The following is a 26,508-nucleotide window of genomic DNA, read 5'->3' on the forward strand; positions in this document are numbered from 1 at the left end:
TGGAAGGGGTGGATGGGGCGGCGGTCGAGGTGGTCAGGGGACGATGAATAATAGAGGACGGGGCTTTGGAATGAGGGGAAGGGGTTTTGCTGGTCGAGTCGGTAACAATGGCCCTTATGGGCAAGGGCTTGGAGGGCCGGCAGGGATGATGAATCCACACAATATGATGGGTGCTGGTTTTGACCCGACTTTTATGGGCCGAGGTGGGCCATATGGAGGTTTCCCGGGTCCAGCTTTTACCGGCATGATGCCTCCTTTTCAAGCTGTTGGCCTCCCAGGAGTGGCTCCTCATGTGAACCCGGCTTTCTTTGGTCGTGGAATGCCTGTGAATGGAATGGGTGTAATGGGTAGTAATGGGATGGAGGGGCAAATGTGGGGTGATGCAGGAATGGGGGGAGCAAGGGAGGAATCAAGTTATGGTGGTGATGATGGGGCTTCTGAGTATGGTTATGGGGAGGCGAACCATGATAGAGGAGGGAAATCTACTGCTGCTCGAGAGAAGGAGAGAGGTTCAGATGGATACTCTGAAAGAAGGAAACGGGATGATAAGGAACAGGATTGGGATGGATCTGGCAGGGAGAGACATAGGGAGGATAGAGATGGGTATAGAGATTACAGGTCGAGGGATCGTGAGTATGATAATGAGGCTGATTGGGATAGGGGGCAGTCATCTTCCAGGTCTCGAAGCAAGTCATATATGCAGGAGGATGAGCGAAGACCTCGCTCTAGGGATGCAGATTATGGGAAGAGGCGCCGCGAGTGAAGAGTATTACAGAAGCTAAAGTGGTGGTGACTCCTCGAGTTTCAATTCTGCTTGATAGTACTCGTTCTGGTATTTAATGATATCATGCAGACTCTATCTAGTTTTGCTTTTGCATCCATCGGACATCATTTGCATAAAACAATTAGTAGTGTTTCTTATCTTATTGAGGTTTTGGAGCCTGGTAGTATTCTCATTATACCTCTGGCTAGAGTAATCTTTATATACTGGGGATATGACTAGAATAAGATGCAGATATAGAGATGTTTGACTTTTAGTTCATTGTTTCTATTATTGATGTGTAACTGATACATGTAACATTTATTTACTCTCAGTGTTGTTAGTCTATTCCCTACAGTTCTCTGGATTTACATTGTACATGTGTTCTTCAGCATAGAACACTTTGTAGGATTAGAAGGTTGTCATGTTACCTGGGTTTTTTGACAGGGAACTGTAATTTCTTCCTTGTATGTTGTATAACTTGTATTTTGAGATATTAACCTTTACTTGAGATGTCCTACACAGATTTAATTGATATCTTATACTTTGAAGCTGTTCTAACTGTATTGACATTACATTATAATTCCTATGCTTGTATTCTCACATAAGCGCTTTTACTTTGTCATCAAATATTTGTTGTTAGAGCTTTTGCCTGCATTTATGTTGTTTTAATGATTCTCCTTCTTTAACATGTCCATTTTGAGTTTTAGTATAAATTTATGTTTCTATTATTGATAATTCTTCGACATTTTGGAGCAATTATTTGGCTATGGTTTTGTTGAAGCTATTTAGCGCATACCATTTAACATGGCAAATATGATTCCTTATACTGAACATATATTTTAGAAACTGCAGCATGGCAATTGATATAGAAAGATCTACCAAACACCACTCTATTCACTAGTGCAAGATACATCTGAAGCTAATTGTTGGTGAGACCGTGAGAGAATTCTTATACTAAAGCTTATTGGCATTTAGTGGGAAAGAGACTTCTTTAGTTGGCCATGTAGTCTTAAGATAATCGTTTCATCAAGTAATAATAGTTTATCATGTCACCAACTCCTTGAACTTCTCCTATTGCAAGTACTTGATGTTAAACTGTATTGCAAAGTCTTCTTATATTTACATAGTGTCTGAATGCATGCTTATGTTGTCAGGCAGATGAGGTTATATTGTGATCTGTATGCACCTGCATATACATTTAAATTGGAGGTATTGTCAATGATACTATATTTAATATGTACACAATACTACATTTATTCTGCATATAGATATCAGGTCTGTTCATACCTAGTTAGGGAATTGTACTAATAACTGCAGATCCATTATATGTTTTTAATTAATTGAAGGTAGAATCTAACTTATTTGCATATTATGAAATACTTAATATTCTCTTCAATACCTCTTTTAATTTCCGACTAGATATTGTAAAAGCACCTTACTATTCTGATTTGGTATGTGTATTGTACTTTGGAACAGTTATTTCTCATTTGCATCTTAGGAGCTTATTAGTTTCTGATACAATGTATCGATATAACTACATATAGATATTTTTGAACTTTCTTAAAGATATTTTACCATTAGTTTCTTATATAATGCATCAACATGTATATATATTCTTGAAGTTTGTATAAATCTTTTTTAAACTGTTAGTTTTTTCATATCCTAGTAGCGCATAATGTGTATCTGAAGTTCTTTGCAAATCCCCATTTAAACACATGGTGTCTTTTTTACATCTCAACAGTTTCCAAGTGTGGCTATTCTTTCTTTACAGGTTGGAGTTTGCCATTCGTCACAAGATTTCCATTAAGTTTAGAGCTTGTTTAATATTTTTTTATAATGTCATAATCTTTGTGAGCATGTACCAGGTCCTTCACCCTTCATATCCCATTTCCATTCCCATTGTTTAGGATTGTGCTTGATAAATAAGCTGAGTCTAAACATCTTATCTTGGGTCCTACATAGTAATTGATTCTTGATACAAACCCATTTATGTTATCATGTTACTATTTTATACTTAATACTGTACATGTAAGTATGCTAAATTAGAATATGATTCATGTAGCCGACCGCAAAATTTGGGTAAATGTTTTGTTGTTTTTATTGTTAGTAAATTAGATCAATTCAAGGAGTCATAAATCATCCGCTATGTTCTCCAGTATTTCTTTAAAAAAGTTTATGTATTTATGTTATGTGGTAACTTATGTGCAAGCTAGCTAAAGAATATTCATCAAAATCGAGAAGTATATTAAGGTTAATTAAACAAGACTCAACTCAGTTATGACACCTCGATTGGTTTTAATAATACCATATCAAGGTCATCCTACTGGTTCAACCTTTTCTTCCATGAGTTGAGATTAAGTAGGAGGAGGCATTATAAGCTTAGGTGTGAATTGATCGGTTGAGTTCTTCTCAAGTTGTTCAACCTCAACTTGATATCAAATGAGCTGCCCTTACAACTCCGGAACTAGACTCCAACCTATAGCCTCCCATTCCTGGAACTGTTTGAAAACAATCAATTTCCACTTGATTGCGCCTTTACTTTCAGTGTGTACTGTTCATTGCCTTCTACCTTAATCTGCTTAGCACTAATCAGTTTCAATGGTAATTTAATTTCTCATTATTTGATCTTGTATTTCCGAGTTGTCCCCTTTATGTTTTGTATGCTTTGGGGAGAGGACAACAATTTTTTTGTCTTTTTCGATATTCATAACTCAGTCACATCCTGGTTTTGAACCGTACAAACTCATCTCTGATGTGTGATCCCCATATCTGTCTAGTCGCTTGGACAATCTCAAATTTCTGATTGCCTTATATTCTCAATTATGAATCTGACCCTTAAAATGTTTTTTACATTAATTATTTTCTTATATTGTTAGTATTTGGATTAAAAGAACCAATGTTCTTGCGTGGAACTTAATGTTGTCTCTCAGCAAACCATGATTCTTGTCTATAAATTGTCAAGTCCATCGGACAGTCTGAAACGTTTATACTACTCTAATCAGGAAGTACTGTTCTATCACCTTATTTCTGAGATTTTGGAAATTCCTTTCCTAGTGCTTCATTTTTTTCCTTCTCTTTTTCTTCTTTAAAGTTCTCATATTTTCTTGAAACTCTCGGATTATGGTTGGCGAAACATCCCTTTTGTGTTAGTCCTGTACTTTCTTGTTAACCCTTGGATTCTTTGTTATTTATTTTCTATTGTGCCTCCATATGCTTCCAGTGGTTTATTCTGATTTTGAATGCACACTTTTTGTTGTTTCGATCTAAAACAGTTGAAAAGCTTGTCCTAAAATTCTCCACGGTTGATTCATTATTCTACTTCATGTAGCAAGTTTGTCTTTTGAGTTTTGATTGCTTTCTTTCTATTCACATACACATCCATGTTCTCTGAAGCACAGATTTACCCCCGGAGGCCACGAATCCGTGTCCGACTCTAATCGGACACGGATTCGTCACGACACGTGCATGACATGTGTCAGACACGGTCAATCCATGTCCAACACGGGTCAACGGTCAAATTAGGCTCGGACACAGTCAAATGAGATTGGACACGGCTCAGATTCGTCGAAGTCCGATTCATTCGGGTTGCAGGTTGCGGGTTTGGTTGTTAAAATCCAACCCGAACCGTTCGATTAAAAAAACCCATCTCTATTTCTCAAATCTCCCGTTCGATTTGATCCTCAGCTGACTCAAATGAAAGAAAAAAAGAAAAAACCCTAACCCTAATCCTCTCTCTCAATCTCTCAGCTCACTCCCGTTCGATTCGATCACCTACGTTGTTTCGACCCGATCCCGCCGCCTGACTCCTCCTTCCTCCGACTCCTCAAGTCCACCCTCCATTCCTCCTTCCCATCAAGTACAACCACCACCACTGTCATCATCTCCTCCGATTTTTTAGTTCGAGCAGCAACCTAGCATCATATTATTATCATAAATCTGATGAAGAAAGTTACTCATTTATACTAAATCGAGATTTTCGTATTACGTTGTCATTTATCATAAATCTGATGATGAAGGCAATGTCATCGGACTAGCTTTCACTTCATCTTGAGGTACGTTTTGTTTACAAACTTGTTATTTTGTGATAGATTGATTGTTAGTTGAATTTTATAAATTTTTCTATATATAATAATAATTTATAAAAAAATTCCTTGCCGTATCCCCGTATCCTATTTTTTTGGATTTCGCTGTGTTCCGTATCCGTGTACGTGTTGTATCCGTGTCCCGTATCCATATCCGTGCATCATAGTCCATGTTAAGTTGGAAAAGAAATGTACATTTCTTGGCTCAGATCTTTATCAAAATATAGTAAAACTTGCTACAACTACAGCTTTGATTCAGGGTCAAATATTTGTTGTAGCTTTCAAGGTTTCGGCAGCTGCTGTTTTTTGGTTATCCGTGGATTAGCTAAATTATGTTTTCAACTGGCTGTCTTTTGCTTTTGTGTGCAGCTGAAATCGGTTAGATGTTCTGGAAAATTTGAGCTCTTTAGAGTGGGATTATAGGCCACATAAAAAACACTAATTAGTCTCTTTGTACCGGGACTATATATTTCTATGTTATCACTTTTGCTTGGTAGTTTAAACACCATCGGTCACTTGATACTTCATCCTTGTTTGAATGGGCAAACACTTTTCTATTTATTTCTTGCACGTATCATTTGCAAGAGCTCCTGCTTCACTTTGTTTACTTATTTAAATCAGTTTTTGAATCTTCTTTCCACCTTTAGATTAGAAACGTTAACCATGGACGTGGAATCTATTTATTCGTCCATTGTCTATGCTGAATATTTGTCCCAAAACTTTAGAAACTCTTTTTTTTGGTTGCCTAAGGTACATGTGGATTGTCAGTGATGCTTAAAAGATAGGTTCCTAGGCCATCTTCATTTCCATATGCCATTTTGTTGGGAGCTTATTAACTTAAAATGTGTTTCAACCCTTTTTAGCTTAGATACTGAGCGTTTTTTTTAACCTTCTGTATCGGAGCACATTATTGATGCACGTAAATTGAATCTTTATATTGGGCCTTGTAATCCAACCATTATCAATCAACCTTATTTGTTTGTTCTAGTTTAACTCTGTGTTGGCGTTTCCCCCCTCTTATGGTGTGGATTTTTGTGCGTTTGATTTAACGTGGTCAATAGTTTTTGACAACGTTTCATTCTGAACATTTGAAGCCTGGGTAGATTATGTGGCAGTTTACTGCTGTTCCATCGGCCATGTGAAATTTTGGTTCCAAGATACCTTACAGCATAGTAATGAACGATCCACTAGGTACACACGCTTGGAGTATTCGACTTGTTAGTGACATACTGCAGATTCAGGTTTCGTAGTTCATTAGCAGTCAATGGTGTGATTTTTTCCTACTAATTTATGTGCTTTTGAGGTGTTGATATAGTCTAGTATTTTCTTGCTTTGCTGTTGCTGTTGCTGCCACCTATCTTTTTATGTTAAAAAAAGAGCAGATGAATCCTCAACCTTTTGTGTCTTTTTTAAACTTTTTTATGTAAATTTGTTCATGCTTGTTTTGATATTTGGCCATGGTCATTCATTAAATATAGATCAGGTTCACACTGAAGATCTACTTGAGTAGTTTCCTCCTGATACTGGTTCGTGAAACATGTTTGAACATTTCTTTATCGTTAAATTGATATGTAGACGGTTTCTTTGCAGTACTCAACAATATTAACTAGTCAGAGAGCATACGTGACCTTGGAGCTGTCAGGTCTGTATCCATAAAGCTTTGAATGTTGTATTATGTTGTGAAGATTATTTTGGCTGTCAAAAAAAAAGAGAGGATATTTTTGCTTGCAAACGTCGTCGTTATGAGTGTTGATATTGAGCGTGTTGTAATTGTGCTTGTGTATTAGTCTCGCGCTTATGTTCTTTGAATTGTGCTTGGACTGTGCTGCTGTTGAGGGAACGTTAATGTTTTGGACTGTACACTTGTGGTAATGATACCGTAAATGTAAACATGTGAAGTTTTATAGTGTCTACCAATCCAAAGCGTATGGATTTTTTTCCCACTTATCTTTGGCCGGTTATTGAGAGTTGCTCTCAATTCCCCCCCTGCCCCGCCGCCGCTCTTTTGGGTTCTGTAATTTGCAATGACCTGATCTAATCTACTATTACAGGTGTGATGCGTGTTCCTTATGAGATACAGAACTTACGAGTATGTACATATGAAGCCACTTATGTTGCTCGCTGCATCATTATAATTACCATAAATGTTGATCTTTTTGCTAAGGGATCAAACTGATTTCGATTATAATCCATCTGATGTGCTTTTTATGTGGCCGGGATCTTGAACTGCTTTACAGTCGCATGGTATCCATATGATGATGCTGATGTATATCAAAACATTTGTTGGGAGTTCTCGTTGGCAGGGAGTTTGGTGGCTGACCGTACTCGTGGTTCTTGAGAATCCTCTCTCGCTTGGCATCGATCGGACGGTTCGCTGTGATACGCAGGGGTCTTCCTCAGATTCAAGGCAGTTATTGTGATTAATACGTGATTTATTTGTGACAATAGTATATTTACGATATGAAATAAGTCGCCTCTACCCAAAGCTTACACTTTTATGTTAACGCAAGTGATGAATTGTATTTCTATCCATAATTAGTCACCTCCCTTCCCCCAAATTCCCAATCAAATTAAAGCAACGAATGTAAAGAAAGGGTCTGGGCAGGTTAAGTAACTCAAGGTTGAAGTTTAAACAATTTTAAAAGAAAAAAAAAAATCCACTATAAAGAGTTCCAATAGGAAATATTCGCTCCAAATCAAAACGTAGCAAACTAGATTACGTACGGATCCTTTACATTTTTTATTGTAGAGATTCTCTACAACTCCAACCAATACTCTTTATTTAAAGTTAAATCCTACAACATGAAGCAATCAAATAAAATATTAATTGCAATTAGATGAGATATAAGATTTTAAAATATAAATAAAATAATTGTAAGAATCTAAATATTTATTTCTAGAATAATCTTAACAACCCATTAGAATTTCAATCTAATTATAAGAAAAAAAAATCATAGAAAGCAAGGAGAATTCCAAATAATAGTTGGGGTAGTTTGCGTAATTGATTTGGTTATTTTATGCAGGATTACAGAGAATATTTGCAAGAGGAAATTTTTTAATTTTATAGATTTTTATATGTTATATGTTTTTTTTATGGTGTCTTGTATTCTATTAATATTTTAAAGAGACACAGATGAAACACTAACCCCTCTTTATAAAAACCAGTAAAGATAGGATTTAAAATAATAAATAATAAAAAATGATCAAGTCATCATTTATATTTTAAGAGAGTGTTTGGTTCAATTTCTACAAATTATATGAAATGTTTTCCACCTAAAATATGATTTTCTTGTATTTCTTAAAAAATTTGTAGGAAAATTTTTGAGAAGTCAAAAAGTATCAATTTTCTTTTTTTTACTTTGCTTGTTTGGTTCAAAACAAGAAAATGGTCTATAACTTTATAGAAAATAGCAAGATTTTCTATAATTTGTAGAAATTGAACCAAACACCCCCTAAATTTATAGAAAAATATCAATTTTATAGAAAAGTGTCAATGTGGTGTCAGATTTCTGGGTGATTTCCGTTCATTTTGAGAGTAAATTGGTTTCTATAAATTTTGGTATTTTTTGTAATTTACAGAAAACATTTCTATAAATTTTTTTGAACCAAACACGGTTTACGAAAATCTACAGAAAAATTTTAATTACAGAATTATCATTGTCAAACATTTTGAGAAAACTTTTCTATAAAATTGTGCAACCAAACACTCCCTAAGATGAAAACTAATCTATCAACTTTAAATATAAATTGACACATGTGTAAGTTTGCTAATATGATTTAAGAGTTGATTTTAGAAACCCCCTCAACTACTGTGGATGTTGTAGAAAAACCCCCTCAACTATTTTTATTTGAGAAAATTCCTCATGTTTGAGCATATTATAGATAAGCCCACTCAACTATGAAAATTAGAGAATACCCCCTCAACTATGGGGTTTCTCACACCCCCTCCCCCAACCCACAATTTTTCATAAGTTTATCATCAAACTCCCAGTGACATCATTTCAAAGTGTAAAATTACTGAAAAATCCTTTTAAAAATCAACTCATGCAGTAACCCCCCCCCCCCAAACGGATAAAAAAAGATATTGATCATTTACAATGCTTTTTCCTCTTTCTCATCTCTTTCTCTTATCTTAAAATATCAAAGTAAATTCTCATGACTGAGGGCTATTTTGCTCTTTTCTCAATCACCTACTGTCATGTGATATGCTAGAACTAACAGTTTTAGCTTGCAGGGTGTAAATTGAAAATGATTCATTGAGGTTTCTCGAATTTTCAATCTTGAGATGGTTTATCTACAGTAAGCTCAAACTTAAAGGGGGGTTCTCAAATTAAATAGTTGAGAGGTTTTTTTTGAGATACTCCACATATTTGAGGAGGATTAAGTGAGAAAGGTTTGTGGAAGTTATCTTAAATTTTCATAAATGGAAGGGGTTATTTATAATATGCTCAAACTTGAGGGAGTTTTCTCAAATTAAAATAGTTAAGGAGGGTTTTTTACGTAGAGATGCTCTCTCTATATAAGGTTAATCCCTTTAATTTTTATATTTTACTATATAATTAAGTATTTTTTTAATTATATATAGTTATAACCTGACAAGAATTGCAAAATATTTGATTATTAGAATTTTCTAATTACGGATAGTTTTAATTTGATGAGAATTTTCATAGAGAGATACATGGGTATTGACACTTGTTAATTTTTTGTGTATTTATGATATAACACATGTTAAATTTTTGTGTATTTAGGAGTTCCACCAATTTCTTTTTATATATAAAATAGTGATAATATAAAATTTAATTGCGGAACTCACTAAGATAAATCAATAGTATTAGTCTATTTAAACCAATTGTAGGCATTCTCTACAACCAAGAGAATTCACACCCAAACTAGGAGAAGATATCAAGTCCATAACACTAAAAGTGCACTTAATGAATGTCAACTATTAGATCTATACACAATCTCGATGCCTAATGATTTAATGATTGACATCTATTTGGGCACATTTAAAACACCTGAGATTATTTGGTACTTCCTCCTAGACTAGGTTAGACTAATTTGAAACCCCTGATACAATGGTTTGAGGGATTAATTTCAAAATAGTAAGATTTAGAGGACCAACATCGAAAAAACCTGAAAAACCAAAACCTCAAGAGATCGATTGATCTCCGGTCTCCATCCTCTCTCGGTCGATCAATGGAAGCGACCGAGCGCTGCGTTAGGGTTTTGTGCCCTAAAAGGAAACTGCTGCCACGCTCAAAGGACGAGTCTACAGTTCTCCAGTGGCTGATCGGATCTCCTCTCTTCCTTCCTCCGCTCACTGTAATCTCCTCGTTCCGATGCCTTCACTTCCTCGACAATGGCGATCCCGATCTCCAAAAGGAAGCAGGTTTGCTTCTTTCTCAATCTATTCCTTGAAATTGGCAATTGAATTGGGAAAATAGCTGAAATTTGATAGTACGGTTACTATCCGGTCAAAATCCGCTCATTGCCCCCTTTTGTGCAGTTGAAATGGATCTTGAGAACAGGGACAAGGTTTGGTGATGGAGAATTTATAACTTCTTCTCTTGGAGTGAGCGTAGGTTGAGGGAATGACAATGTAGGAAACATATTTTGCACCTGTATTCTACAGAATTTCAAGAAAACGCAGAAAAGGTGATCAAAATTTGCAAAGATATGCAATTTTTTCCGGAGAAACGTGTCTAATAGGGGAAACTATGTTAATGAAAGCAGAGTTATAAGTAAGCTGTCTTCGAATTTAGCAACTGAACTTTTGTTTTATGATTATCGTGATTCATGAAGGGGAGGGAGTATTCAATTTTAGTTATGAATTGGGCTTTGGAATTCAAGATTGGGTAGTTGTCAATAATTTATGTTATGCGGTATTCAATATGAATATGCAGGACAATCAATACATATCTTACATGTATTGGTATCAGTTCAGTGTGTCTTATGATAAGTATACCTTATGATATGATTCATATATTACAACATATATAGTATGTTATGATATCCTAAGTTTTCAGACCATTTAGAATGAATTTTAGATCCTGTTTGTGGCTGCAAGTTTCAGTATCAGTCTTCCATTTTGAACAAAAGAGATCATGTATGGCATGTTTAGTCGATCAGAACATAAAAATGTATCATCATGCCCAGTTTTTTTCTCTACTCACGACAGAAGACAACCATTTACGGACTCCTATTCAAATAGGCAAGTTGGTGACATTGGCGTTTAATTGTTATATTCCACGAGGATAGATAAATCTTAGGCTAATAAGACAAAATGCTATTACTTTCGTCATTACAAGCTACGACTAGAAACGACATAATGAAGAGAGAAGATATTGGACATAAGATCAGATTTGCTTATTGCAGATGAAATCAATATCAGTGGACAAGGAAAGGGGGGCATTGTCAACTGAAAGTGAGTTTAGAATCTTACATATCCACAAATGTTTTGGCTTGAAAGAGAACCAAGCATTACTTAAAGAAAAACAAGGAGATATGATTATTAGTCTTTAGTGAACTTTAATCATTTGACTGTTAATTCTCAAATTTTGATTACTTTAATCATTTGACTGTTAATTCTCAAATTTTGATTATCTCATAAGCTTTTTTTCTGCTTATGTCAGTTAACAATTGGACTTTGAAACGTTGAACATCATCGTTGAAATGGAAAGAGAAAGACTGTTGTCGAGTAAAGGAATTTGTAGAGAGTAAAGAAGAAGATAATAAAAAACAATAAGTCATCCTTGAAGGTGTTAAATTGTGATGGATCTTGTGGAGATGATAAGTGGTGATGATCTTTTGGAGATAATTGAGTGATGACAGATTGACGTCTTTTGTCATTAAGTTGATTATGTATGTATGTACATACGTGTGCGTGCTTGCATGTATGTATGTGTGCATGTACATGCATATGTATGTATGCACTAGGTATAGGCTGACAGCGCATTTTAAAAATGCATTGTCAAGCCATTGACTTGTGAGCCCCTTGTTCAGCACCGATGTGATTAGCAGGAGGCTCACAAGCCCCTATCTCTTGCCAGCCCATTTTCTTAAATGGGATGTCAGCCTATTCTCATTCCCCCCTCCCCCGCGTGCGTGCGCGCGCACACACATATCATAGTGCACACACACATAAGTACATACTGCATAAAGCTTTTGTAAACTTAAGTGGATAGAAGCTTTGTTCCATCAAAATTTTTATCCATCGACTTTGCTTCGATATTCATACTACACATCAAAGCTATCTTTTAGATATGTGTCTTGATGTGTATCCCATGCTAGACGAGTCTCAAAGCAAAATCAATGAATAATAAAGTTGGTGGACAAGAACTCTTATCGACTTAAGTTTACAAGAGCTTTAACTCTATATATCCCTCTCCAAGCCAATGTTAAATGAAATATGGTGTATATTTTTGCATTAATATTTCCATTTTCCTTCAATTGACTTTCTTTCTTCTATGTACAACTTTAGCATGCTCTCTCTATGAAGTTTTCTTACTTCTCTAAACTGTCGTTCAGTTGGAAGGGAAAATTTTATATTTGGATTGTGCATCCTTAACTTCTTAACTTAATTTTGTGAAATCTTCAACTCACATTGTTTTATTGAACTTTAGGCTCAAGGATTTTATAGGAACTCGTTCCTCCTTACCTTCCCCCTATTCTTTTAGGGATGTAGGCTAAATGATATACCCTTCTTATACCCCTTTATAGAATCTTTCAGATCTAAAATGTAGTTATGGTAAAAAAAATTTTAATACAAATGATGATATTTGGATTTGATTTTTTAACAGACAGTTTTGTATTGGGTTTCTAAAGAGATTTAGTGCACAAATTTATTGATTCAAAGGTGTAACAAAAATGGAAAAGATGGTGGGTGGGAGAGATTTTTTTTGAAGGTTATGTAGTAAACCCTAACACTAATTGTAGAAGTTAATGAAAAATATTTTGCTTGTCTGTAGTTGTAGAAAGGTTTGTTACAGGAACCATCGACATTTTCCTAAGCAGTGTATAGAATCATGTAAACCCCCACAAAAGTAAATGATAAAGGCCTACAGTTAACAAATTTTATTTTATGTACTTCTAGTTTTATTTATCTACTTACTCAAATCCATATGAAATTTCTTTTTCATTCTAATGAACCCAAATGCAACTATCATCCTTATGTTAATGATTGTTTTGTTTAATTTATATTGTATTACTTTATGTTGATTAACTTGTCTGCATTTTGCTTGAACCAGATGATATTAGGACATTACTGCTAAGAGGATTTGATATAGTAGGAGCATTGTATCTTGGTACTGGTGCATGGGAGGAGAAAGCTGGTAAAGCAGTAGAGTTCTCTTGGCAACTAAGGAAGTATATTTCTAAGGAGGAAACTTACAACATGCTTGGAGCGACATTCGATTTCAATTCTGGTGATATACTATTTGCCTCTAAAATTGCAAAATCCAAGAAAATCGAAGCTTTCAGTTGTGTTATTTATGAAGATACTGCGGATGAATATCTGTGGGAAAAAGGTTGCCTTCTTAGATGCGAGATGGCATTTAAGTTACCTGTCTATGTTCCTGTTGATAAAACATCAGGTATTTTTTATTTTGTCTAGTTAATTTAAGCTGTTTATGTCTATTATATATGAATAATACTTATTAGATTCTTCCGTTGAGCCCTACCAAAATATTAACAATCTAAATAATTGTATTGTAGGTATTGTAGGTATATAACATTTTATAAAATTAACTAACACATTAATCGTTGAGGTGACAAACACAACAGACTAAACTAGGAAATTTTTTGTGTACAATCATAGTGACTATATTTTTTATTCGGTACGGTGTCTTTTTTCCATTTTAGAAAGATTGTTAATAATTAAGATTTTGATGTTGGAGAACAATATGCTATATTATTTGGGGTCTTTCTTAGGAATCTTGGTTAGAAATAATCTTGGCTCCACGTTGTTTCTCACAGCTTCCGAATATAGTTTAGTATTCCTTTTCATAATTAGAATCTCATAGGTTTTTCCCCTTATGTTGAACTCCCCTTGTCTATAAGAGGGAAATTATTGAATCATATCATTGTTATTGAAAACTTGTTAAAGAAGCTCATATTAGATTCGTTGAAATAGTTTCTTTCTCCTTCCATGGATAAGATATTTAATTGTCAAGTTCCTGTTGGTGCCTCCATCCGTAAAAACCCGGTTTGCACATGTTTGATTTTCTTTGTCTTAGTCTTTTTGTCCACTAAACTCTTCACCTTCTCGCGAATGCAATTTCCAATATTAGTTGACCATATTTTAGAAGTGGTCTTAAAACGAATACTTTCTGCTCATCAGTTTATCTTTCTATGTGATCTCTTCTCATGTCTACATATTCATACTATTATCTTAAGTCATACTTCCATCGCAAACTGCATTAATCATCTAACTGCTGTTGTAATCACTTTACCTCCATTTTTTTCATCACTGTTGAAGAAGAAAACTCCACCAATGAAGAAGTGCTGCGGCAACTCTGCACATCCAAGCTTCTTGATCTAATATCAATTCCACAGTTAGTGCTTCGCCACCACAATGAATAATGGTGGATCACCTGTCTTCCTTGCAGCTGCTTCCGACTAAGCTGCAATCGAGAGCAATTATTTTGTTCTTACTAGCATCACTCATCCTGCAACTTCACTGCTTTCTTCACAATGCATATCACCCCTACCAATTTGTTTATGTAACAACAGAACGAGTTATAGCCTTCCAGCCAGATTACCCCCGGCAATTGTTTCTTCACATCTTAACAAGCTAATGACATCTGATTGAGATCAAGTTGAAGGCACACATAAGTTCCAATTGTGTCTAACGGATGAGAATGTAAAGTTGCAGAGAAGACTGCAACGAGACTGTGGCTGAAGTTATAAAGTTTTTATGTGTCAAAGTCTCTAACTAATAAGCTATATCTAAAATAACGCCTATTCTCCCTTTGTATAAAGTAAGGCACTCTTCTAAAAGAACGTCTGGAAGGCCTGAATACTATTTGATTGATGTGAAGAATGTCGATGTTAAAGTAGATGATGTAGATGCTGCCCTAATTCACCTATGCTCTTTACCACCATGCTGTATTATTGATCCTTCCTTTCTTCATGTGTTCATCCAGGAAATCCTTTTAACTTATTTTATTGTTGTCGTATCTATAGCAACAACAAATATTCATGCAAGCCTAATCACCAACTCATTATGTAATTCTATTTGATATCTGACTTCAGTTTTATGCAATAAATCTTGAATAGGATGATATTTTTTAGCAGATAGGAAATACTATCAATTGTTGGATGCAACAGGATTAGGTTTAAAAAAAAACAAAAGTGAGTTGAGTTAGTTGATTATTCAAGAACAAATCTGAGGATTTATGAGATCTTAGCAAAAATGTGGTTACATGGATAATGAGAAATATCTTGTTTATATATTTCCAAATAGATGTCTTTTCTTGAATTATTGCACCTATAATGATTTTTAAACTTATATTATTATCTGCAAGGAAAACTTATTTTAATTATATATCTGAAATTTCAGATGATGTGTATTTTTGGAAATTTGGAAAGTATGTAAACTAGTCCTGTAGAAAAACTTAGGGTAGTTGAACTCAAAAGCTTATATCATTAAGCTATTTTCAGTTGTATTAGTTCTCTTGTTACGAATTAAGTTTGCATTCCTCCTGCATTTGAAAGGTAGTGGGAGTTACTCTTGATGTTAGTAAAATTATTCACTATTTAATTGTTACCTTTTCTGTATGAGCTTCAGACCTTTTGATTAATGAAACTTCTTACTTGTTTGCAATTTTGAAACTCATGACTGCATCTTTATGTTTCTCAGATTTCAAAGAAGTCTTTTCTTTATCGACTATTGCTGCTGCCACTAAGTTAAAAGACACTCATGTTGCATATCTGGTTGAAGGGACAAATGTTTATTCAAAGGAAGAACCACATTCCATTGTTTTGCATGGCGCGGACTTAGATTTTAGTGCTTCTGCCTGTGATCGAAAAGCTTTTAACAATGTTACGGAGTCGAATGAGAAGGATTTAGCATGCTCAGTTTTCTGTTCAAAAAGTAAATTCATTTCCTCTTCTTCTTCCAAAGAGGTTTGTCAAATATCTTGCTTATATCCTAGTATTCTTGTCTTTCCTTCTTCAACAGTTCAGATAAGTCTTAATTCCAAAAAGTACTAATTTAATTGTAATTGAATGTTTTTCACCATGAGTCTGTATAATGTCTCTGTCGTATATATGCCATTCTCTATGTCATATTGGATCCGGAGATGTAGGAATAAGATCACTACCCTCTTTCTGTAATACCAAAATTTCCTCTTTTATCTCGAACTGTTTTGTAATGTTTTTATGGATGGGTATAATCTCTATTATTATAGCTCTGTGATGCTATTATCTATCGGATGAAATTTTATATTACTGATAGTTTACTTGCATAGAATGCAGATGCAATCCAAATAACTGTCCTATCCAATAAATCTAGAAGCAATTCAGAATCTGGTGCACCAAGAACACAATATTTACCAGGTATCATTTTACTTTGATTTTTCTGTATGAACTAGCATAGCAAAGGCTGCTATTTTTAATAATAAGTCATTTTCATTTATAATGAATTACCTTACTTCAGCATCAGATCCAGCAAGGTTCTTCATAGTTAATTTTAAGCTAGATGTGTTGTGCTATGCTTCAAAAGATTTTCCCGTCGCTGCTGCAATTTCCAGACTGGTTGTGCCTGGATTAACTGACCAGATTGTCAGTATGGAAAAGGTTTTTGTGCAGAAGCTTTCGAGCGAGCATCAGGTATTCTAAACCCTTAGTCCATGTTTGGATTAGGGACTCTTTTTTATCCCCAGACTAGTTTAACTCACTGTAGTCCTAGGATGTGATAATCCGGAAGACTAGAGTGAGTTAATTTTTTAGTAATTCGTTTGGTTTGACTTGTTATTAACAGTGTGTTAAAAATTGACCCATTTCTATTTATCGTGGATATATCGGGTATTCGGGTTTGGGCCGTGACCAATATGATTTTTGCAAAAAATTGTCGCAATTGTTTTAGCCGATTTTTCCCGATATATCGGTGTAAATCTGATAAAACAGCTGATTTTTCACGGGCTAAAAATTGCCTGATTTTCTATAACTTACACTCTAAATGAACTAGTTTGGGTTCAGAGAAACCCTCTTTTTTCCATACATGACTGACATTCACTATACAAAAATAATGTTATCCTATTCTATTCCGCATCCACTAAACAAAAACAATTGGTGAGTGATCCTAAACATGTGTTGTTTGTATATTAGTATGTTTATATTTCATTAAATGTGCTTAGATTACATTTTAGGACATTAGATTATAAATGCTTACCGTCCGATATGACACTCTAATTTTTTACTACTTATCCTCAATATAATTGGGGTATGATATGAATTTTGGTCATTCGATATATTTTTGGTAACCGATATTAAAATCTTGGTTATTAGCACCCTTAATGCCAATGCCATGTTTGAGAACTTTCATTATAAACCATTGTTTGAGAACTTTCATTATAAAGGGGTATAAAGACTAGGATATAACTGCAAATGTCCATATTGCACTTGTGCCTACCAGCTAAGTATGAGTTTGGTCAATTGGCACAATTATTTGGTTTCAGATGATAAGTTTTTGTCAATCGACAAATAACACTTATTTGGGTTCAAATTATAATTTTTTGTCAACGGGCTTCCAACTTTGTCTCTTTCACATGTTCAACTTCCATGAGTTTGAAGAAAACACATTCATATAGTTTGGGCCAAATTTAGGGTCTAAATGTTAGATGATAGAGTTATTGATAATGGGTACGCGTCATTCAACAAATGCATTCAATAAAATTGAGATGCAAAAAAGTGATAGCCATAGGATGCTTGCCTTATAGTTGCCTTACAGTAGGGAACTTGACTCTCAACATTGTCCGAGCGTAAGATTTTTTTTTCATTGGTATCCTTTGATGAAAGAAGCAGGTGAGTGATAAAATATATTTCCTTGGAAATTTTTGGAAAGTTAAGGGGTAATAGGTTTTTTTTAAATTAATCCTGTGTGGTAAACAATCCATGGACTACAATAACACCCATCGTCCTCCCATTGTTTAATTTGAAATCTCTGGACTATAGCTGCGTGGAACCCGATTTGTTCGGGTTCACAGAATGGTAACGGGAGCATGGTATGCCACTTATTTGGAATTGGGTAAAGAGGGTTAGGTATATATGGTACGTTAGGGAATGTTGTATGCTCTAGGTTTGGTTTTTAATTGTAGGAATCTGAGTGCCTTAATGTACAATTTTATTCAAGAGTCAAATTCAAGGATCAATAATGATAAAAGAATTCTCGAGTTGCAATTATGGTATGCTTTTTGTTGTTTATTTTCTTGAAAATGATTGTTCTGTCCCAAAATATTGACTCATTTAAATTCTAAATAGGGTCGCCGGATGCGCACCCAATTCGCTAGTGTACCGTGTTCCAGGACGATTGAACCCGAGTTCGTGGTTCACTATAACGTCCCACGCAATGTTGAAAATAATGATAACACATAATGTAATGCTCTACCTCCTGTTAAGAGTTAAAAGAAAATACGGCCTTAAATTTTAAAGGAATAAAGGATTAAGGCTTATTAACTCAATACAATACCCAATCCAAATACGGCCTTAACTTTTAGTATGTGTAGTGTTCTTGATTGAAAAATGCTAATGCCTGAGGTGTTATTTTCTTGTTGAATAAACTTCTGTTTCCTGCATCTTCCAAGTGGTATCTGTGTCTGACATAATATGCTGGTTTATACATAGTTGCAGGATATTTTTTTGGAATAAAAAAAATGAAGAATTGAACATTTCCTAATTCCTCTGAACTGATAATCTAATACGTGGTACAGACAAGTAGTTTGTTTATTCTTTAAACTCTAATTTATGATGATGGATAGCAATTCATAAATGAGATAACAGTATATGGAATTGTGATGCAGAACTACTAGAAAACTAAGATGCATACAGCAGAACATGTCAGTACGTGTACTTTCGTCTTCATGTTAGTCATTTATCTACACTTAGAATTTGTAGCATTAAATGTCCATGTGAGTAGAACTGGTATATCTGAGTAGTGTAAAATAATAGCTCTTCAAACAGTGCTATCTTTTTCGTGAAAGCAAGTTATTTATAATGAATCTACAAATCAATTTGATATGCACAGTCCCATCTTTAATAGTTTTGCCCCTGATACTTCTGGATACATTAAGTTTCAGGTTTATGTCAATATGATTACCCAAATCCACCAACTATTGGAATCCTAATACACGATGCAATAATAACTTTATTAGTGAAACATCTGTCCTCCATAGAGTTTAGGGTCAGTTGCGGATTACTATCACCAAATTTAATTTAGTCAACTTACTACGCTTATAGTTCTGTTGTCCTCTGAGTTTTATTGTTGCAGATCTACCCCTTGAGTGAAAACCTATTGTTGCAGATAGACCCCATGAGAAGGGTCAACGTTTTTTTTACTCAGGGTCTCTCTGCAACAATAGAACTATAAGGGTGGTAAGTCAAAGTTGGTGATAATACAAGGGGCCTATCTGCAATTAATCCTAGATTTCAACTCTTGTTTGACGTTTTTCAGCTGATGGTGGTGAATGCATATAAGTTTATATCTTCTAATGCGTAGATCATATCGGAGAGAAAATGGAGACCCTTATCATTTTGACCTCGTGTGTTAATATTTTGACAAGATTTTGGCCAATCATACCTAATTTGGATAACAGTCTTTAGCATACAGACTTGTTAAATCTCAATTTATGCAGTATACCAGTATACTTTCAATTTTTATGGTCTTATGCTTCCTCAACGAGGTCTAGAGCTATATTGTTTACATGTACTAGACTTGCCTTTTTCCACTTTTCATATCTGTTCTTGTTGGCTTGTTGCCATCATTGTATTTCACAATTTTTTGCTGACGAGTCTGCATGTTATTTAGTTTTAGGTTTGTTTACATCATAAATGTATTGCTATCTCATGTTATTTATTGATAGTACTTTTATGTTTTCAGCTCTGTCCATATCATTTTCTCCCCCCTGGGCTTTTGCATCCAGTAACAGCTATATATGACCTGAAATATGGGGAAGCTGAGGTGGCACAAGGTAAGTAATAATCATAGTGAATACAGCTATGATTATATAATACACCTGGATATTACTAAAAGCATGGCATTCAAGATTCGGTAAAAAAAGAAGAAAAAAGATATGGTAATGGTGTTATATCATCTGTGCAGCTGAGATTAGGAAAACATTACATGAAAGGCTGGGTTTGCCTCTGGATCGTCCTCTTTTGCGTGTTGCAAATTCACTTGCTTTTGGGGTTAAGGACATCACAGAGACCAAGCTAAAATGTAATCTTCTACCAGTGACTACCAGCTTCACATATAATTACATATTGATTTTTCTTCTGCATTTCCTCATCTGTGTTCACTCAAAATTGACTTATTTATTGGATAATTCCTACAGCTAAATTGCTTATAGATGTTCACACTGAAATTCCAAGTAGTGGTGGTAAGTCGCGTGAGACCTACAGTTCTCTTGTTTCTACTAGCATATCTAATTAGCTGAGAAAGGAGAAACCATACTAACTCAATGTACTATTTACAGTTTCTGGAGGCAACCTGTCACTGATTGATGGTTCTTATGAATACTACCATTACCTTCTTGATGGTTTTGATGACAGTGTAAGTAGTCTATTCTCTGATTTATGTTGAATGCACTATATTAATATAGTGTTAATTACTTCTGTGAAATATATTTTTGACACAAAGATCAGTTGGAAAGATGAATCATCTATGTGGCACTTGGTGGGTTCATTTTCTATATATGCATTGCCAATTTTAGATACGTTTTCTGACGATGCACTTTCTTCCTTAACCTTGTCTAATAGCGCTATGGTTTAGATGAAAAAAATGGATATTAGTATCTTTTTGCACCTAAGCTTCTTTTGTGACTATGCAGTATATTGGGTAGACTTGCGGGAATCTCTACTACTTTTATGTGTTCTTACTCATCTGCTACCTGGTTTTTTGTAATAATTTCTAGGGATGGGGATGTGCCTACCGCTCATTACAAACTATCATATCTTGGTTTAGGCTTCAATACTATACTTCCATTGGAGTTCCTTCACACAGGTATGTGTGATTCAGAATGCAATTCAGTATTACAATTTCACTTTGCTAAAACTTTTAAGTATACGTTGTTTGGTTTTCTTGATCACATATTTGTAACTTTTAGGTATTTTCATTTCTCTTTCCAGGGAAATTCAGCAGGCTCTTGTTGAGATCGGTGACAAGGAGCCTGCATTTGTTGGATCGCGTGAATGGATTGGAGCAATTGAATTGAGCTTTGTCTTGGATAAACTTCTTGGTGTAAGACTCCTTGTTTTAGTTTACAATGCAAGTTGGCAATGAAAATAATTTTTTTTGGCATCTTTAGGTACCTTTAAGTATATGGTCAAATAAAAATAAAAAAGCTATTCAATGAACACAAAATAAATCAATACAAGGAATAAAGAAAAAAAATGAAAATCAATCTTAATACAGTTGAAAGACAAAATAAACAAAACTTATTAGAGATTAAAAAAGGAAATTATTGATAATTTATAGGGAAAAGGTTCCAAAGGTGTCACCTTAGATTCAATCTAAGAATCTAAGGTGGCACCTCTTAATGCATGGATTAGACTACTCCAACGGACGATCCGCTCCATTCATCATGATCTAAATGTTTCAAACATCTATAAAATAAAAATAATGATATTTCAATACTTCTAACACATATTTTTCGTTGTTTCTTTAGTTGTATTATCGTAAAACCATTAATTTTACAATCACTTGGCGCATGAGTAACTATAACCCATATGTCTAGTTTTTTGTTTGTATACATATAGATCAAAATGAATGGAGTGGATCAAGTAAATTGATTGCATATAACGTGGTTTTGAAGGTGCTACCTTAGATTGAATCTAAGATGACACCTTAGCAACCTTTTTTGCTTTATTTATTCTTTATTTAGAAGTAAGGAAATAAATGACTTTAATATGAGGTTATTATATACATTTTTTTCTTAAGTTATATATTTCTCATTTCGCCTATGATACCTGTAAGAGATTGAAAACCAAAAAGGTGATGTTACTGCACCCAAAACTATTGGTCATTTATGAAAGTATTAATATTGATTATAACAATTGATGTGTATGGAACTTTTTTCTTTGTGATAATGATAATATATCAATTCTCAAAAGAGATTTTAATTCATTTTGGAATTCCATACATATTGATGATTGGTGTTTATATTTTTCAGTAAGAGCATGTTGCATGTATATTATAGATGAGACAACAAGTGAATCTGGATAATAATTTAGATCATATGCTAAGTTGGAGTAATTAGAATGAAGATTGGCTTACTATGATTAATTTAGGTAAGGTGTGGGTATGAATAATTTGTAAAACTAAGGACCTATGATGCACGGATACAGATACGACACAGACACGGATACGACGAAATCCAAAAAAATAGGATACGGGGATATCCAAAAAAAATTATAAAATTCAAAACAATCAAAAATATGAATCTATCACAAAATAACAAGTTTGTAAACAAAAAGTACCTCAAGATGAAGTGGAAGCTAGTCCGATGACTTCTTCATTGCCTTCATCATCAGATTTATGATAAATGACAACGTAATACGAAAATCTGGATTTAGTATAAATGAGTAACTTTCTTCATCAGATTTATGATAATAATATGACGTTGGGTTGCTGCTCAAACTCAAAAATCGGAGGAGATAATGATGACAGTGGTGGTGGTCAAGGTTTTAAATATCGGATGTCGGGTTCATGTCGCTCGGCCAAAATTCATGTCGGATAGCGGAAATCGGGGATATATCGGGGGACATGAAAAAAATATCGGATTGTCATATCGGATAGGTTGATATAATATCATAAATGGAATCTTCACATACTTAATAATTATATTATCTAAACATATGAAAAAATACATATGAGAAGGTCTTCATTTTCACAAGCAACCACCAAGTTTTTGCTTTTGCATAGAAAACCAAATAGACACTAGAACAGCTTAACTGCATATGTTTAGACAATTCTTATTAAAGTATAATAATTATCCAGAATATAAAAATTACTAATACAATTCTTTATACACAACTTTATTTATTAATGTAAAGATTTATTAATTGTTCAATTTAAGAATTTATGTTATTATAAAAGTCACTTCATAATTTTACACTCAAAGAAAAAGATTACAAAAAAAAATGTTCACATACAAAGCGCGTGCATTATACTAGTAGGAACAAAAAGAAAATTCTACTGAAATTGAAAATTAAACTCGTAATTGCTATTCTAAACTACTTAACTGCATCGACTAACAATTGCAGGATTTTTATTATATATCTGTCATTTCTCCAAACAAGAAACTAGTAAAACCGAAGTATATGTGCACCTAATACAAATAAATTCATGTGTTCTTATAGCCTTCCATTATAAAGAAAACACATGCAATAACAAGTAATTAAAACCTACAACAAGCACCCATATGGGTAGTGGATGGGAAACAATGTGAAACTTTACATAAATAGAAGGTGAAAGATATTGCAAATCATATGATTTCAACATGTCAATGTGAAACCGATATTTCTGAATTTTGGCCGATATTTCGGGATCGGGTCGGAACAGCGGAGGTGATCGAATCGAACGGGAGTGAGCTGAGAGATTGAGAGAGAGGATTAGGGTTAGGGTTAGGGTTTTTTTCCCTTTCGTTTTAGTCAGCTGAGGATCAAATCGAACGAGAGATTTGAGAAATAGGGATGAGTTTTCTTAATCGAACGGTTCGGGTTGGATTGTAACAACCAAACCCGCAACCTGCAACCCGGCCTTCGATGAATCTGAGCCGTGTCCGAGCCTAATTTGACCGTTGACCCGTGTCGGACACGAATTGACCGTGTCCGACACGTGTCGTGCACGTGTCGTGATGGATCCGTGTCCGATTCGAGTCGGACACGGATTCGTGGCCTCCGGGGACGAATCCGTGCTTCAGAGCTAAGGACAGATTAGGTTGATGTTAAATGGATAAGAAAGGAAACGGTTAAGAATGTAAATTCTCATATTGGCTGATGTGGATGAACCGATAGCAGAAAAATTAACCCAAGGGAATGGACGCAGAAGTAACAGGAATAATCGGGGAAGGAGTTCTCCGGAAATTCCCAAAGAACAATATTTTAAGATATTTTTAGGAGTGAAGTAATCAAAACAACATGCAGGTCACAAATGATAAACCAGTTGCAGAAAACCTAACCCAAGGGAATGGGTGCAGAATTGGGAATAATTGAGGAAGTCCTCCGAACTGCTGAAAGGTTAATATAATATATTACAAAAAGTAATTGAAATTCTATGCAGGACAAGTTTAATATTTGATAGATGAAATCTTTTTGGCATCTTGTAGTACATGCTTCTGGTACTAGTATAGATTAGCAAGGGATACAATCAGTACAGTAGGAAAAGTTATTGAATGCTGAAAAAAGTAGATGGTTTATCTTTTTATGACCGTTATTTGACATGTTTCTTTCTAATGATTAGTGCATAAACTCTTAAATGTCAGCCAATTAGTGATGCATACAATTTGACAAGGAAACAATTTTTTTTTAAAAAAACGGTATGTTTGAGTGTAGGAGAAATTGGTGACTATAGATTTTAGCTTCTGAATGTGTCTACTTTATATTGAACATCTAAAATAAAGTTATTCCCTGATATTATACTTTGGGATCATGCAACTGATTTATGCTTACGTGGACTGACTTATGGGGGCTAGAGATGGGGATGTGCCTACTGCTCTTCCATTTCCTGTTATGGTGTCCCGCTAGACCAATATATAAGCTAATTCGAGTAGAAATAAATCCGGAGATCTGGTCTTAAACCTGTATGAACTGGTTCAGACATGATAAGCGGAACCCAGTGGCCATGTGTAGACAGAGATGATAAGGGGAAAAGGATGACTACATAGGTTCATCATGACATGTATTGTTAAGTTTCAAATTTTGAATTTTTAACTTGTTCAAGTAATATGCATACCCACGATTCCTTCTATACTTGCTATAAGATAACAAGTTCGAAATTTTCCATAAATTTTTTATGAGTTAAGTCTCCGAACAATCTATTCAATAATAACCTTGGTTTGTATTTGTAGAATTGAGTAGAGGTCAGTCGAGCCTCATTTAGATGGGTAACTTTGTAAATCAATGACTAGGTTATTGCTAAACTTTGATGGCCAACCAATTCTCTCTCTAACAGGTTAGCTGCAAGATCATGAATGTGAGATCTGGGTCAGAGCTTCCAGAAAAATGCCGAGAGCTTGCCATGCATTTTGCGACACAAGGGACACCAATAATGATTGGTAGGTATTTTTTATACTACGTGTGACAGTGTTGAATGAAATAATGTGATTCTTATAGCCTACCCTAAAACTTTGGGATAAAGTTTATGTTATTGTTGTCGTATAAGGTACACTTTATTTTAGTTATTTGACCACTCTATTATGAAGGTGGCGGTGTCCTAGCTTATACCCTGTTGGGAGTTGACTACAATGAGACAAGTGGGGACTGTGCTTTTCTTATCCTTGATCCCCACTACACGGGTGGTGATGACCTTAAAAAGATTGTCAATGGGGGATGGTGCGGGTGGAAGAAGGCTGTTGATAGCAAAGGTCGGAACTTCTTCTTGAAGGACAAGTTCTACAATCTTCTCCTTCCACAAAGGCCCAACATGGTTTAATGATTATTCCAAAAGTAGAGTCAAACAGAAGTTTAGTGGAAAGAAAATGTACGCAGAAGATAGAACTGCTTGAACTGGTTGGCTTCATTGTTCATGTCCATTTCATTCCCCGCCATGATGGTGATGCATATAATCCGGAGGAACGCAAATGTCTATGTCAACTAAGGTTTTTGGACATGGAGAGGATTCCTCTGCTTACGATTGCATTATTAAGGTGCTGATGCGAGGAACTAAGGTTGAGCGATAATGAGAAATCCCTTTTAGAACTTTTCTCAGGTTTTGGAGCTTTCGTTGCCCTTCATATGTGCTACTAAATTGAAGTGTATGTATTATTATGCGTTGATGGCTACATATGAAAAGCTAATAAAATAAATTTGGACATGGATAAAGAGAAATGATGGAAGGTTCTTGTTTTTGCAGATGGTTTCTTGTGTTTTCAGTTCTGTCTGACTTATGCTTTCACTGAATTGATAGACGTGTCTTGCATATGTATTGTTGGCATATCTTTATGTACTTGTAAATGTAGTCTTTAGTGTATTTTTCATATAATTCAGATATACACGATGTTCATTTGAGGGGGGAGTGTTGAAGAATTCAGAATTTTTTTGTAACTGTTCCTATGGCTCGTTTGGGGATGTTTAGTTATAAGTGATTTAAATTATTTTGTTCAACAAAAACTATATGTACCACAGCGGTAATTAATATCTAGATAGGGGGTCCTTTTTAATACTAGTAAGGAAGCATGTGCTTTGCACGTGCCCGGTGGAAGTTCTGATGATTTAAAGGATTAATTTCAA

General features: G+C 34.7%; 2 protein-coding genes across 5 annotated transcripts in view; both read left to right on the top strand.

The window, feature by feature from the left end:
- Nucleotides 1-1,313, top strand: part of LOC109830474 (glycine-rich RNA-binding protein 3, mitochondrial) — a 1,687-nt gene extending 374 nt beyond the window's left edge. Inside the window, 1 exon segment of the mRNA XM_020397736.1 lies at nt 1-1,313. This exon segment is cut by the window's left edge and continues 13 nt beyond it. Coding sequence (XP_020253325.1) covers nt 1-763 — 763 coding nt within the window. The 3' untranslated portion in view covers nt 764-1,313.
- LOC109830475 (probable Ufm1-specific protease) lies at nt 9,984-26,130 on the top strand. Of its 4 annotated transcripts, none has more exons than XM_020397739.1 (14): nt 10,146-10,234; nt 10,352-10,586; nt 13,092-13,436; nt 15,704-15,969; nt 16,314-16,401; nt 16,502-16,674; nt 19,940-20,030; nt 20,162-20,278; nt 20,394-20,438; nt 20,535-20,611; nt 20,973-21,061; nt 21,187-21,298; nt 25,232-25,334; nt 25,482-26,130. In XM_020397739.1, the coding sequence occupies exons 3-14, from the start codon at nt 13,238-13,240 to the stop codon at nt 25,709-25,711; spliced, it is 1,590 nt and encodes a 529-aa protein (XP_020253328.1). In that variant the 5' UTR covers nt 10,146-10,234; nt 10,352-10,586; nt 13,092-13,237; the 3' UTR covers nt 25,712-26,130. The 4 variants fall into 4 exon arrangements, with proteins under 4 accessions (XP_020253327.1, XP_020253326.1, XP_020253328.1 ...); XM_020397740.1 differs by having other exon boundaries at nt 10,352-10,500; XM_020397738.1 differs by lacking the exon at nt 10,352-10,586 and having other exon boundaries at nt 9,984-10,234; nt 15,704-15,937; nt 16,321-16,401.

The sequence above is a fragment of the Asparagus officinalis genome, chromosome 2 (assembly GCF_001876935.1).
Source record: "Asparagus officinalis chromosome 2, Aspof.V1, whole genome shotgun sequence".
Classification (NCBI taxonomy): domain Eukaryota; kingdom Viridiplantae; phylum Streptophyta; class Magnoliopsida; order Asparagales; family Asparagaceae; genus Asparagus; species Asparagus officinalis.

Bases quoted from the DNA above. Each gene is read 5' to 3' on its own strand.
- LOC109830475 (XM_020397737.1), top strand. From the start codon at position 10,042: ATGGAAGCGACCGAGCGCTGCGTTAGGGTTTTGTGCCCTAAAAGGAAA. The intron at 21,062-21,186 runs GTATGTGTGATT...TTCTCTTTCCAG, and splicing joins ATTGGAGTTCCTTCACACAG to GGAAATTCAGCAGGCTCTTG. The intron at 25,335-25,481 runs GTAGGTATTTTT...TCTATTATGAAG, and splicing joins AGGGACACCAATAATGATTG to GTGGCGGTGTCCTAGCTTAT.